General features: G+C 41.6%; 1 protein-coding gene across 1 annotated transcript in view; it reads right to left on the reverse strand.

The window, feature by feature from the left end:
• The window catches only part of p3h2 (prolyl 3-hydroxylase 2), a 65,895-nt gene extending 50,456 nt beyond the window's left edge, over positions 1 to 15,439 (reverse strand). Inside the window, exon 1 of the mRNA XM_073475770.1 lies at positions 14,712 to 15,439. Within this exon, the coding sequence (XP_073331871.1) occupies positions 14,712 to 15,128 (417 nt within the window). The 5' untranslated portion in view covers positions 15,129 to 15,439. The remainder of the gene's footprint in view (positions 1 to 14,711) is intronic.
• Positions 15,440 to 16,468: the final 1,029 nt, after the last annotated feature.

Below are 16,468 nucleotides of genomic sequence, written 5' to 3' on the forward strand. Positions count from 1 at the left end.
CATCTATCAGCAGATAAGATCAGAAGTGAGAAACATGTGAATACTTGTGCATTCAAAGAGAGGGCAGCTTTTTAATGTGCAATAAGCTATTCCATGTTGAGCATTATTGATGGCCATGTATACAAAAGCAACCTGTGGTTCTTTTGTCCTCTGAGCTAACACGGCACAGCGGCGGCCTGATGGCAGGAGTTCAAACTCTTTGTACTGGTCAGGACTGGGTCGGATGGCCTTGGCCTTCCAGAGGACTCACATTCTGTAAATACCTCTGAGCTGGGCCAAAAGCACCCCAGATATTTTGCTGCTAAATTAAGAGGCCTGTCAAGTCTGTTTTACTGGCCATGTGGAAATCTTAGCATACTGGACTACAATAAAAGGGGCTAATCCTGTTTCTATTAAATTCCTATGAACCGGAGCTGTCGAAGCAGAAAAAAATGTTCATTTTCCTCCAAGAGAAAAGACACAGCTGTCCTTGTTTAAATGACATCTATATTAAAATCAAAACGGTTACTTCTCCTGAACAGCAGCCACATATCTGTAGTGTTCTCCCTGCTTGATTTCCCTCACCAGAGAGCTTTCTATAATCCATAATCATGTCTTTCACTTCTGCAAACTTGAGCTGAACATAGGAAACTTAATATACACGTGGTCAATTGGCACAAAAATGAAAATAATAATTATGTAAAGCAAAAATCTATCTTCCTTTTTGTTTATATGTTGCACAATCTACACCATGAAGCTTATTTCCCATCCCTTTTCTTTCTGAAAGCCTCTTAAATTAACACTAATATCCTCCATAACTATAACAACAAAACTCTAGGTTTTAGCAAACAGGAACCAGAGGTGGAACAACAAAAGAGTTTCAAGGACAAAACAATAAATGACTGTAAACGTGCCACACAATTGTACAAAGCAGAATGACATCAGATACCCTCTGCAACTGCAAGAAGACCAAACAGTCTGTGAACTTTCTAGAAGTCTCTTTTCTCCAGAACTGAACTGAACGGGTCTTAGGCCTTGGCTGTGCCAGGAGGAAGCGTTTATTTTCCAGTATTCCTCCGTCTCCAAACTTGAATGATTACTTCTGCGTGCAGACATCCAATAAGACTGATGCCTTCCCCTTATATTGAGCGCATGTGGTCATGGGGGTAATACATCGTCTTGAAGTGGCAGCGCTGAGCTTGTTTTCTCTCAAACTCACGACTGGAGCCAAAAAGTTTACATACTTTGCGGGGGCTCTCCCACAGGGTGACATCACGATCCTCAGGGTGCTTTACACAAACCTAACTCCCAAATCTTCACTTTAATGACTCATTACTAAATTGGCAAACAGTGATGGACATAAACACTAGCCTCGAGCAGGATCCAACTGTAAAAAGCAGCTGTAAAATAAACTGCGACTTGGACATGAGGTGTGAGCTGACAGCAGGCTTCAGGGGTTTAACCAGGCCTTACATAGTTTAGGATGGGCCTGTTAGTGTAAATCATGTTACATCATCCTGGATGTCTTAAGGCCTATTTGTTACTTTAAGAAATACTAACAGAGGAAGACATCCATGGGAAGAAAAGTGAGAGTGAACAGTGAAACACGTCTATAATAATCAGTATATACTTTAGGATGGGCACAAAGAATCTGACTGATTCAGGTGTTGAAATTTTAATATTTAAACCTACAGTGCTGAGATTTTCAGCCCCTAAAAAGGATAAAAAGTCTTTCAAAATATCAAATAAGATACATATTTTTTTCTACATAGCAGCCGTAAAACCCTGATTTGTTTGTGTATCTTGCAGGTGTGGCAGATGCTTATCAGGGTTGGTGCCGCGGGGCTGTTTTTCTCTCAAAAACACATGACAGTCTTGAATCTGTGCCTTCAATAACTTGTGCAATTCGCAAACATAATGTGAGTTTCTATCTGTATGTACTATACATGACTTTTAATCCTGAGTGCTTCCTGAAATGGTTTTGGTTTAATGGCCTGTAACTTTGCCGTTTTGGTTTACTCTCATCGTACTGTAAGCAAGTGTTTGAAGCAGGGAAGAAAAGCGCCAGTTCTCCCAATTTTCACAATTTGCCATGCAATTTGGGGTGGGGTTGAAGAGTAGGGCCACAAAGATTTCTCCCGGTGCCTCCGATAGCCAGTTGGAGTACGTTGCCAGAGAAGGTTAGCTCCTAGCCGGTGAACATAGTAGAGCAGTCAGTGGTTATTTCCCTCAGAAGTTGGTGGATAAGAAAACAGAGCTAAAAGGAGAGTGAATATTGGACTTATTTTCGACAGGATGACAGAAACACGGCTCAAAATAAATGATAACGTTATTCTGTAAACTGCTGTGTGTGTAAATAAGCAACTGTGTGCTAACAAGTTCATATATCAGCTTGAACGGTGATAACATGTCGGTGTCTTTTTGCAGGTTTAAGATGAAAGATTAATTAATTGTTATGATAATCAGAATTACCGATTTGCCAATATATTAATTTGTTGCAGCCCTGCTTTGAGCAGATGGGGACAAACTCTTTTAGACAGAAGATTAATTTGTTTTTAAGTCTTTTATTTTCCAAGCCAGAGAGCTATCAAGGACTTCCAGGCCTGAGTGTCTTCTTCTGTCTCTTATCTTTAAAGCGTTCTGTAGGAGCAGGAACTGACCTCACTTTAACTTTTCGCAGAATATGATATACTCCTGCTGCTCGGGGAACGTCCTAAATTTACAGGAAAGGCTCTCTGCCAGAGAACATTTGGCTCCAGACACTTATGAAGAAAGATCAACACATACACACACTCTCTGTTTTACATTTAATCCACTTCTCTGGAAGCAGTCAGATTTCACCCATCCACATGTCAGGAGTTCATAACTACTATGACATTTTCTGGGGGATTTATTTTTGAGACAGATGAGTTGTTTTTCTCTAAACAATTGTCTTAGTTCAATTTAAGAAGCATGGATATGCAAGAAGCAGACAACACATTTCAGCCTAAACCTCACTCTCTCCCATTCCTGTTACACCGCTTTGATAAAGGCCCGTCTGAGACTCCTTCTGCCAAACACTGTTTAGCACTTTTATTAGCTGTCATTCACAGAGATCTGAACCAGATGTGGAGACACTGCGGGGTCAGAGTCGGCCAGGGGTCAGGTCAACATGGGATCATGAAAACTACTTTCTCCTGTCCTCTACATAGGTGTAACACTACCTGTGCCACTGCAGGGAATAACCTCTCAGGGAGAGTAGACGCTGATACCTAACGAGAAAGATAAGCAGGTCACAGAGCGGCAGGGGATAATAGTTGGAAATTCTGGTGTTCTGTGACCTGCTTAGATGAATTATTCTTTGGCAGTCGAAGGGTGGAGGCGGAGGATGGGGGTGTGCAAATTGGAAATAGTCCCCTTCTCAATGCCAGCTGTCAAACTTAACTTGGTGATGTGAAGCACAGGGTGGATCAGAGAGCTGTAATGTTGTCTCATCATGGTGTAAAATAAAGACATCTGCACTGGGACGTTTATAACACCAGAGAGGCAGAACGTGGCTCAGGTACATCTCAGAACCGACCTGGTTGACCATTTGATGTTAAACATACTCTCATATACAACTACATATCTTAAATTCTCTCTCACACACACACATAAACAGTGTCACATGAGCACACATTTACTACGGAGTCACCATGGGACCCTCGCACTGCAGGATGACGACAGCGGAGTGGGCTTGGATAAACAATCAACACTGCTGATGGAATTTTACAGGAAACAGCTGTGGGGTCAAAAAGGCAAACAAACCGGCTTCAAAATATGAATGATTCTCACTTCTGAGGAATACGGGAGGATTTGGCACACGATCAATCATTCATTTTTTTTGACTTCCAGTCTTGTTCTGTCTAAAGAAGATGTAATAAAGTTGATCTTAATTTATCATACCATTGATTTATCAGCACACATTAATTAACAACAATATGATGTAAATGTAAATTAATTTTCATCTGCAGTTCCTATGCAGATTGACTGTAATCTGATAAATTGCCCCCAGTGATGTCACTCTGTGGCTACGTTGCATTGTGGGTAATGTAGGCACCAGGTTTTGAAAAGTGGTGGTCTAGCACTGGTCTAGCATTGCACTCCTGTACCACTGTTGGACTCATTATGGACGGTTTAAAAACAAATGATCACAATCAATACAGCAGAACCAGAGATATCACCTTTTTGATTCCACTGATTCTTCTTCCTTTTCAAAAACTGGCACCTACATTACCCACAATACTGTGACATCACTGGAAGCAATTTATCAGATTACATGCAGCTTCCTCTAGAGCCACAAAAGACTTTGTACTACTTTTTTTCCCACAAAAGCAGTGGACACTACCCAAGACCTGTAAACACACGTTAATGTCTTTAAACAAACAAAGAAAGCAAAAAAAGGCAGGTAAAACAACATCCACTAAGTTGAACATGATTACTGTATTTCAGGGCTGCAAATAATGATTATTTATGGTATCAATTATTCTAAAGATATTTTTTTGGGTTAATAGATGTGCCTCATGACTGGGCATGACTCAGGAGGGTTTTCAGCATCCGCTCCTGTCATATCTCTCAGGAAATAGATTCTGTTTACATTCGTAAAGCTGGAGCACCGTGGTAGCTGAATGGTTACTTTGCATGCTGCCGACGACGCCGGTTCAATCTTAGCCAGTGACCTTTGTTGCATGCTGAGCCCACTCACTCTCCCCTAATTTCTTAACTGCCTCTTTACTCTCAATCTGTCCAAGAACGGTAAAATGTGAAAAGAAAAAATAATCTGCAACAAATATGAAAAGCAAGCATGGAAGAGCCGTAATATTCAGATTTGTACTACATCCCCTAAACAGCAACACAGCTGCAGTCATCTATCCTGCAGGACCCACATTCATGTTGGTCCACCCAGTGTCATAGCTCAGTTTAAGGTGGAGAATATTAGTACATTGTTATTAATATCAGAACAATATCAGTTCCCCCTTTTGTGACGGCGCAGTGGAAATGCATACGATGGCATGACGCCATGCTATGCTAAATGTGTGCTTCATTAAGCCAGTGGAAAACGGCCACAGGAGACATGTGACCCTGCTGTGGCTCTGAATAGGCTCCCTGCTACTGCCACCACAGCACAGCAGCCACATATTAAATACCACAAATCTTCTGCCACAGAAGACTAAATGAAATGTTACCAGAGGAGCCCTCGGTTCAATACATGACAGGCAACACAGACTAAATATTTATTAAAACTATACTGTGTACATTTAAGCTGCTGAAAGACAAAAGGATAAAAGGCTTCCATACTCTGATTTAAAATCAAACTTGGAAAACTACTTCATTTGCCAGTTTTCCACAACAGATTGGACTTCCTGTACCCTCTTCTCTCTTTGTGGTTTCCAGCCCAGAGCCCACAGCTCTCCACTGTGAGAAATGATCTGCTGAGGACAGAAGTAACTTGAGACGTTAGCACAATTTATAGCTCACGCATGTGCAGAACAAGCTGTGAGGTGGTTACGGGATACCTCAGAAAAACCTGAGAATTTTACTCTTCGTGTGGACTAACCGGTCGGCTTAAATCTGTGCCAACACCTCTGTGAAGTCAAATATGTGTTTAGTCTCAGCACATTAAGACAGAATAGATCGTGAACTGGCTACTGGCTTCACGTGAACAAACATTTAGCTAAAAAAGAAAAGGAAATTAACATCTCTTTATCGTCATTACGTCCTTCTCCTGTATTTTAACTGCAATGTTTACAGTGTGACACACCCATGGCTGTATGAATAAGTAAATACAGACCAGTGTATGCTCTTTCTCCTCAGCTGGCCCAGTCACCATAATAAAACGTTGGCGTTGTACGTTTCTGCAAACCAGGAATATGTCAAACTTGTACGTTTCTTATGTCTTACTTCTATCTGTTAAAAGCGTTTTTTTCTCAATATGGGAAGTTTTTCCTCACTCAAATTGAGGGTCTAAGGACAAATGATGTCATTCACTGCATGTGATTGTGATTTTGGGCTATATAAATAAACTTAATTTGATTTGATTTGTTTTGATGTACAGTATATGTCAACATTTGGAATTTGACTGACAGCTAGGCAAGATGGCCACCAAGCAAGAGACCACCTGGCTAATTTTAAACAAGACGTAGGGAAATCTTCTAGCTTTTTGTGTGTGCCGATCAAACGGGTATTTTAAGCCAAAACCTAAACATTTCCTGACCTTACACTGCAAATTTTAAAAGCTGAATTTACTGTCAAGAAAGTCAAGGAACCGATTAGCTCAGAATTAGTAAAAGTAAAGTAGATGATTAGTTGCACAGGCTAAAAAGTTTTTACAACTAAAAACTATAAGTCCACTTGGTCATTTTGAGGCAATTGTTTTCCTTGATTTTTTAAAAATAAAGTCAGGTTGTCAGATTTTACAGTGTATACAAGAGATTTCTGTGTCTAAACCTAACCAGACCTTAAATACAATGCTGTCACGATGTAAAATTGAAACACAAAGAAAGATCGAGTTTCAACATATCTGTGGTTTGCAGAAATGTACAATGCGAACATTGATTATAGCGATTGGGTTGCTTCAGCATCACTCTTGAATCCATAAAAGGTTTCTTCTCTCTCGTGCAGCCACTGGATTTACAGCAACCTGTACATAGATGTTCTTTCGGAAGCAGTGCATCCTCAAACTTAAGTATTTTTCCCAGAAAAGTCAGCATATTCATCAAACACACAAAAAATCCATGCAAACACATCTCTACTCGGTTTGTGTGTATTGTGTGGGCTTTACAATTGACAGTGAAATAACGTTTTTCCGCTTTTTCATGATATGATGGATGGCAAAAAGTGATTCTTTCTGCAGATAACATGGAGACGGAACTGTTTTTCTCCCTGCACCCCTGCAGCAGCCAAAGCATACTCCAGTCACCATGAAGCTGAACAGATACCTGGCAAACTCTGTTTTTTCCATCCCAGCCCTGATTTCTCCTCTCAGACACCAGGGAGTCTTTGGCCAGACTGATAATCACCAATCACATAGAAAAATACACACGAGTTTACAAGCACACACTCACACACACATCTCTGCTAGCAACAACTGTCCTTGATGCCCACCTTTAAGTTACTGAATGACATCCAAACATATACTTGTGTCTAAATGCCGTTCTGCAGCTGGTTGGAGCTAGTCAGTGATTCTTGGTCCAGATCTTCTCTTCTGTGACAAGGGGCATTGTGATCCTCACAGTGATAAATATCTCAATTAATCAAGACTGAAGGTTTGGAACTTGAATCAAAAACGGTCCTGATTGCTGTCGGCTCCTGCTGCTCTTCTGTTTTATTTGGCCCTCAGCTTCACATTCACAGATGCCAACACTCGACAGAGTCATCTCGGAGCCAAGTCCAAAACCTGCCGCTGTCTCATCCCATCCCACAAACCATTGCAGTGTTTTCAGCAGTGATCCTTAAAAAGCCTCCTGCCTCCTCCACTCGTTTAATTGTTAATCAGGGCGAGAACAATATCGGTGTGTTACGCCACGGCGTACCCCCACATTCCTTTGGTCCGTTATCCGCTCAAGTCCAGTCATGCAGAAGGCCTTTGGCACAGCCAAGTGCCACAATGTCTGGCCGTCTGGGCAAAGCACAGCACTGCACGCTAGGTCAGGGCAGCCAGGAGGGCAGCATGGTGACACCACAGGTGTGTGTGAGGGAGAAGGTCCACTGACCTATCTTTTAACCAATCCCCTGTTTCAATTATCAATATGATTAACGACAGTGACACACAAGTTTATGATATTCTTGGAAATTTCATGAGAGAAGACTTGAAAACACGTTAATCTCATCTAAACAATTTTTCAAGTTCAAGAAGACGACACTTTTCTTTGATTCCACTTATTTCTCGTTTTCATGTTGACAACAGAGGAAACACATTTTTCAGCTCTGCCTTCTTAAGCATTAGTCCTTTCACTTTAGGGTTGAGTCTTCTTCTTATGTCACCAACAGTGTCACTTAATCCGTCACCAGCAGTGTATCGTTCGTTCGTATTGTTGTATAAGTTCTTTCAGTATAGTACCCTATACAGTTATTTAATTTGTCACGGGTTACGTACGGGTTGTACGTAACCCGTGACAAATTAAATAACTGACACACTGTGACTACTTTTTTCTTGGTATGTGGTTGTTTAGTAAAGCAGGGCAACAAGCTTTGACTAAGAAAAGGCTGCAGGCAGCATGACAACAGTCTGCTCAAAAAACAAGAGTTTGGGAAATCCCACAACAGAGCGTAGCCGACAAGAGGACTCTAGTTGTTTCAATTGACCAATCAGCGGTCTGCAGAGTTTCAACTCCACCTTTTAGTATCGGATCAATGCGCTTGATACCTCAAAAGAAGGGCCATCCACAACTTTTGATAATGGAAACACAAAAACAAGCATTCCAATATGTAACAAACTGAAATGGACTGCTTGGTGGAAATGCAGCTCAAGTGACTACCTCTGATGGGATATATTAACCTTTGTGGAAGGTTTGTAGAAAGTTTTCAAACAACCAGTACAGGGTCGTTTGACATTCTAGGAAATATTTCTATTCACTTTCATGCCAAGTCTTATTTGATGAGATTGGTGCCACTGTTATGTGTGTCTTATAAATTTTGAAGCCAGCAGTAGCTTAGCTTAGCTTAGCTTAGCACAAATACTGGGAAAAGAGGGAAACGGCTAGCATGGCTCTGTCCAAATGTGATAAAATCCACCAATCAGCACCTCTTAAGCTAATTAACTAACAGCTGTATCTCGTTTGTTTAATCTCCACAAAAAGCAAAGTGGAAAAACAGTCAGTTACGTTCATCAGTTATGTTCTGGACTATTTCTTGACCGGGCGCAGTGTCTTCCTGGAGGCGATATTTCTTTTCCAAGGACAGCAAAGGCATGCCTCACTGTACTCTGCTTCTGATTGGTTTACCCTGATAATCCATTACCTTTACTAATTATCACTCCTCATGCCTAAACCAAACCAGCATAACCAACCCAACCAACGAAGGCAACGAGTGCTTCATGGAGTCTTGTCATCACCATGAGGTTACCTGAAGACTCCAGGTCCCTAAATGTTGAAGTATTCCTTTAAAGTTCTATGGAAATAAAAACTTACTTGGCTTGAAGATGTGAAACATTGCTCCAGTGTAGAGCCCAACCAATACTGGAGTTTTGCAGTCGAAAATATATGTACGTAATAAATAAATAAATAAATAAATAAATAAACAATAAACTTTATTGTCCAAAATGGCATCAGAGCACTGAAACAATAAACTTCACTGGGAATGTAATAATTACAAATTATCCAAAGCATCTTTTTCTGCATTATGTTCTGTAGAAAAATGTTTTCATTTCGGGACATATCAGATAACATGTACGTCAATACTGATATATCTGTGATAGACCTAAAATATCAGTCAACCAGTATATCAGTCGTGCTCTATGGCACTATTTTACCACTTCATGCAACTTCATGCAGACGTTACGTATCAAAAACCCTAAATGGACCTTTTCAGTGAGTCACAGTCTTCATTTCCTTCAGTCATGCACGCATGAGACCAGAGTGACGAGTCGAGCGGAGAGCCAATTTTCTACAGTCACTTTGTAGAGAGAAAAAAACCGCAGAACGACCTTGCACATTCATCAAACACATAAATCTGACTTGGCGGCGAACAACCTGCCTTCCTCTGAGCAAATGGCAGCGCTGCTGCTTGCTTTGACCAATCCAAATACAGCGCTCACTCTCCCTCTGTCTTAACCCTACGATCCCCTTGTTATCAGCTGCAGATGACAATAACATCATCTGTGACTCCCATCAAGCGCGATGATCTCCGTCGCTACAAAATCTGTTAATTTTCCACTCAAATGTTCATTCCGTCCAACATTCCTCGCTGGGGTTTCAAGCTGATGTGGGAGCTGGAATACTGGAAAATCATATCCTCCCAATGCTGCAGCCTAATTCTGTCAATTTCTGTCAATAAGCTGAAAAGGGAATGAGAAACAAACCACAGCAAGAATTCACCACGGCATTGGGATCCAGCCCTTCACACATACACACACCTAACCGAGGCTGTACTTGAGCCATGAGCTGCCTGCTGTGTCGTAATCAAACCATCGTGTTTGCAGTGGAATCACAAACACGTCAGACTTTCAGGAGAAAATTCCAGTGGAGGCTGACAACATCAGCAGGCTACAGAGACTGCTCTGACCTCCTGCCACCTTTGAGCATCGTGCTGGGATAAGTTCTCAAAACAAGATGATGATAAGATGGTTATTGAGTTACAGTATTTGTCCGAATTCCCAAGACAAATTAACTTAATCAGCTCATGAGAAAACTGTCTCATTCACTTGTGTTACAGTGCAGTTGGACGAAATCTCTTGTGTGTGTCAAATCATAGTCAGCGTACATTTGTGACACTGATAGCTCCAAATGTCCTCAGCTCGTCCACAGTGTCATTATGGAGCATCTCCAGGCTCTAATTAGTCGGAATTGCTCCCCCAAACTCATCCGGGACAGAAGTCATCGTCGCAGAGGATATATTTGTTGGCAGCCTTGTAAAGCCAGCTGTCAAACAAACCCCATCATGGTCTGTGTATATGAGATGTCATGTATTGTGAGAGTGTCTGTCTAGCTGTCTCTGATTGATGCATTAAGGCTCTGAAATATTTGGATGGGTCATGTGCAGAGGATTCATTCCTCCACAGAGATTAATAATGGATAATTATCTGTGCAGAATATTTGTCATGCACAAGGCAAGAAACTATTTTGGCAAAGACGGTGGCATGTAGCTTCTATCTTATATTGTTCCAGCTCTTCATTTAAACTACATGATGTTTACATCGAGTAAAGACTTTGTGTTTTTAATCAAATGAAAATATTCTCAATGTTTTTTGCATCAATTTTTATAAGCAACCAACATGTATACATACATGTCTTTGGAAATTTCAGTTATCTTCACTCTAATTCAATTTCTGTGGGTTTGATGAATGTTTGGCTGCACAGCAGGAGGTTGTCATGACTGACCTATGAGTAGTTTGTTGGACTGAAGAGCTTATGCCTATGCATTGCATTGCATTGTACATCCGCAGAGGCATTTCCTTTCATGAAGGTGCAGAACGTAAGAGCTTGTTGGCTGTCAGCTGTCTTATCCAGTGTGTTAAAGTGCAGCTTTTTGGCCAAGTCACAGGCAACAGCTGGACTTTGTCTCAGCTAGTTCTTTGGTGTCAGTTTGGTGTGTCAGGGCCTTAAGGCTCATCATTTTTATCTGATTTTCACAGAAATCACTGATTCTATGAAACGTATAACAGTTTAAACTTAAATTTCTTGCAGCAGAGCTCCAACAATCAGTCAATTAATCGTTTCAATCACTTAGAAGGCAAAAACCTCACATACGCATTTGACATTTTCAAGACCGAACAGTTAATTGTGACCATAAACGGGAGATTATAGTGAAAATAATCTTTCGCTGCAGCCTCAGCTTGCAGTAAAAGAAAGTGATAAGAAAAAAATGGGGGAAATGCTAATTATCTACGAGTAACAAGAGTACGTCCAAGTAAAATAAAAATAAAGAGTGTTTGAAACTCATACTGTATTTATAATACCAAATTTGTACCGGAATTTCTGGATTATGATCTTTATCTGATTTTCATTCATTGTTTCATAATCAAAATAAACACTATTAAATTAAAGAAATCTGAAAAATGAAACCAGGAATAAAGAGCCCTGCTTTCACAACCATTTCTTGGAATGGCAGTGCTGTGAGAAAGATCAGATTAAGGACACAGTGGCTGCAGATAGGATCTCTTCTTGCCCCTCTGGGGGCAGTTCAGGGCCTTTGATCGCGGCTGTACAGCGAGAGCTGTGGCCAATGGCAGGGATCACTGGAGGCCATCAGGGTCCGGCCCAGTGGCAGCAGCTACAGAAGTCTCCCTTTAATACATGCAGAAGGTGGCGTGTCTCTTTTTTTAGAAAAGCAAACAGGCCACAACAGGAAAATAAAATATTTGCCCAGCTAAACGATGGGCGAGCTGGGGACATGAGGCCTGAGTGAGGAGAACAGTTGGTGACTGTGGAGCCTCTTCTAACAGGACCAATGGCAGCCTTATGCCAGAGGCTGTCAGGAGGAGGGTGTGTGACGCTGGAATGTTAAATACTGCAGGAATGTTATTTATTTTCAAATACCACCAAGTACCCCCATACTAACACACATGTGAGTGAGGGTGCCCGCACACACATACGTAGAGGATCCTGATACTAATGTGCACATGTACACCAACTGGCCTGATGTGCTCTGATCATCCCATCCAATAGGAAGGCTCCAGCTCTGCCTCTCCTCACCTGTGGTAAGATCAACACCAGAGCTCTCAGCCTTGATGTGCTGCCATGTACTCAGTTCGTAAAGATGTCAACACGCGAGGAGACACAGGGCAACACTGGAGGATGTGGAATACTTTATCCTCTAAAACATTTGTGAGGGTTTCAGTTTCTGTTTTGTCATGAGAGATAAAACACAATGTTCCATTTTTTTCTCCAAACAGATGTTAGAGAAACTATTCTCACAAAAGATTAGTAGTATTTTTACAGCTGGGCGAGGATCTGTGTATCCGTCTATGCTTGTGTCTAGACAGGAGCATGCACTGTTATGAGAGGATCACATCAGCTCTTACTTTTTCTCTGCTGATTCAGACAAAAATGGGGAAACCGTTTGCCCGCAGACAGTGACGGGGCAGATTAACTTCCCACCACATCTGAGCAGTGGAAGCTGTGTGTCATCACTCTGGCATTTTCCAGGTGGTCTGCAGTCAGCCGCGGTGGAAGTCGACCGGGTCTCAGGTTCATGTGAGGAGATGGTGCCAGCTCTCGGGACTGAGCTCCAACTAGGTAAAAATGTCACTCAAAGAAGCCTGAGCCACACCTGGTGCCACTGAAACTGCAAGTATCTGCCCCCTGAAGTGTCCTGAAGTCGAACCTAACAATAATGTTGAGGGATGGATGCAGAAAGACAATTTCCCTGCAGGAGTCATTGTATTATCGTTGCAACCACAGATCTTATCGCACACCAACTCTTTTCATCTGTCGGAAGTCTATTGGGGATGCAAACAAAAACCTGCAGCGTGAGATAAATGCACAACACTCACACGCTTTGAACAAAAACATCCAGATGTGTGTCCAAATCAGTTTGCAAGTGATTCCTAGAATACAACAAATGTATTTGCTCCTGGGGGACAAATACAGCTCACAGAGTCACACAGAGTCTGAATAAGCACTTTGTTCCCTGCTCTCCTGTTTTATGTCTCTTACACTGTTCCCACGCCAGGCAGCGCTCAACATCATCCCAGCCAAAAGATGGACCTCATGGGAAATTATGTTCTGGAAATTTGTACGTACATAGCAGAAATAACTCTGATTTCTATCATGTTAAGACTGAGGAATAGTGGCAGTTTAGGAGTATTTGCAATAATCCAAATCTATAACCAATTTTAAGATACGCACTCTTCTTTGGCACGTTTGTTGCTGCCGCTGTGGTATACAGGATGAAGCAGGAAAGAGAAAGAAAAAGTTGGAGCTGCCAAAACAGAAAAAAGCCACAAACATTTGTTTAAAAATAACAGAGCACACAGAGGAGCCATAAAAAAAAGCAAAGCGCGGTTGTAAACAAAGGACGAAGCAAGTGCACAGACATCTGTTGAGTCAACCTGCTGTGACGGGGCTGCTGAGTCTTGATGTGACTGGAAGTAAATCTAATGTCAACAACATGGCAGTCTTTGATATGTGTGTGATGCATGTAGTGCATGTTACATCACACGGTTGTCTGGATAGAAACATTTAAAGAGTTTGCACATACAGCTTTAGCTAGTCAGCTTTCTGAAAAGCAGCCGACTCATATAAGAACATTATTGATCTGTATTGTGTGTGTATCAGTATATATGGTAGATATGAAGTAGATTCATGTTTCTCCTGCATCTCAGTGTTAATCAAACACTTATTTTGCCCACATTTTTTAATAAGGTATTTTGCTCTATATATGTTGCTGTAAAGCGCCCTCCTATAGCGGCAAGTTTGCTTTACATGTTAATGAAAATACAAAATACTGGCAAATATATGCATTTTTAAGACTCTTAGATATCAACATCTGGACCTGAAAGGACCAACATCTGCAGTGCTGATAGTTTTTCAGAAGTCTATCACAACTATAAGGGTGACGATGACCGATAATTAACCGCTTCTTGTGGCCGACACAATGTGTCACCTGATTACACATTTTTGTATTTTAAAAAGAAGTCCCTCACCTGTGTTTTATGCACACCTGAGGGTAAGAAAGGTGAAGATGTAGAGAGCAAAGCTGGATGATTTAATGGCAGGGAAGGCAATTCTGGGGAGAGGTAGTTGACTGTTGAGCCTCATTTATCGGCTACGCTTTCATTATCGGGCCGATAATTCACCTGTCTGGTATCGTGCATCCCTAACAAAAAACTACACTTATATCACATTTAAGTGGGTAAACTTCACATGAGTGAGGTACTGTTACATGCCCAACTTTGTATGTAAGCTACACACATCCCTTGAATCCCATGTTTGTGTTGTTTCCAGTGTCCTCTCATCACTCTGCCCTGAAGCATCACCAGCTGATGAGGACAGCAGCAGCTAACTTGAAGCACTTTCTCAGTGCTTCTCATGCAGACCCCCTCCCCCGTCCCTTACCTTCTGATAAGCCAGCTGTAGATAGTTGTAGGGGATCCTCCTGTGGAAGTCCTGCAATACATCCTCGCTCACTTTATGCACAGACTGCGAGCCGAGCTTCTCCTCGATGCATCTGTTCACACACGCCGCTCTCCGGAGCACCACGTCGGAGAAGCGCAGGTCCGTGAAGGTCTCATCAAACGGATGCTGGTCCTGGCACGTCAGCCGGCACCGGACTCTGGTGCGCCGGACCTCTGTGTAGCTGCTGAGCGCTCCCTCCATGTAGCGCACCACATTGTGATAGTCGTTGTTGTAAAACGCATTCACAGCGTTGTCGTACAACAGGTCGTAAGGCTCCAGAAAGGCTGTAGAGGTGGACAACACGACGGCGAGCAGGACTATTGACGAGATAGCAGCCGGTGAGAAGTTTGTATCCATCCTCTGCTTTCGGTGGAGACGGCGAGGAGCGACAGGCGGAGAGCGGACTGTCAGTCACAACAACGAGCAGCCGAGCCTCGTTTTAGAGTCACTTTAAAGCTCCTCACGGAGAAGACACCCGGGACGGCATCGGAGCAGGGCGGAAATCATGTTGCTTTAGTCGGGGACACACATTTTGTTATGACCCCCCTCTGGCTCCACTGACTCCGCCCCTCCGAGGAATGAATGGGCTGAAAACAATCACAGCTCGCGCTCCTTCAGGCTCCTCGAGCAGCCGAGCGCGCGGACACACGGGCTCCTTCAATGGAGACACAAACAAAGACAATGGTCTAATAGATTTATATAATGTGATAAATTGAAGGTAGATGTGCTTTTATTCAACCCTCATGCAACTGTTGATATATTTTATGTTTTTAACTTTGATTTTTTTTAATCATTTTGTTTTAATGCGTGTTGCATGAATTCTGACAAAGGTGCTCAGCTCATGTAATATGTCTGTAATACACTGTGTGTGTATTACAGACAGACAGCTGAAACAGTTGCGCATATTATGAACAATTAAAACCCATTAAAACTATTTGTTTTCATCGCTGTGTCATTACAGCATAAAGATCATGCATCCCATGTTATCAGGCTTTCACTCTGTGGTCCTGGATGAGTGTGATTTTTACTATTTTTTACTAGATAAGGCAATTTACCTGTATTTTGGCCCGTATTAAATACATGCTATTTCCCTTGTATCCTATAGAGGGCTTTGCCTCATAATAAGACTAAAGACCACATTACAGTAGTACAAAAAAATGATCCCCATCAAAAACTACCATAAAAATACTGTATATTAAGACAGAAAAAGTTATTATCAGAACTGATGATTGAAAAATGTAACCCAGTGAAAGTTGAAAATAACATTAATATGTAATAGTTTTATGGCAGTGTTCAACATTGATCATTGTTTTGTTCTAAATGATCCATAAAGACAAATGTAAAAGTTTTGAGGAAAAAGTCTGGGTTTCATCTGGACAGACAGGTGACATGAGAGTCCTCTTCACAAAACTGGCAGCAATAAATTCAATCAAAATCTGACTATTTTTGATTTTGATGACAGAAGCTTTTAATGATCCATGTAAGAATATAATTAAATACAATGTAGGTGATTTTCTAAGTAAATGGCGCAGGTATAATAGGTGAATTTATTAATTTGCACTGTCCCTGTTAAACAAACCAATATATAGGCTAATTATTTCACTTATTTATTTTTGGTCCCGTTGAGATCACAGATCTCTTTTACAAGGGAGACTTGATCAAGAATGGCAGCAACACACAGTAAATTAACAGAAAAA

The sequence above is a fragment of the Pagrus major genome, chromosome 11 (assembly GCF_040436345.1).
Source record: "Pagrus major chromosome 11, Pma_NU_1.0".
NCBI lineage: Eukaryota > Metazoa > Chordata > Actinopteri > Spariformes > Sparidae > Pagrus > Pagrus major.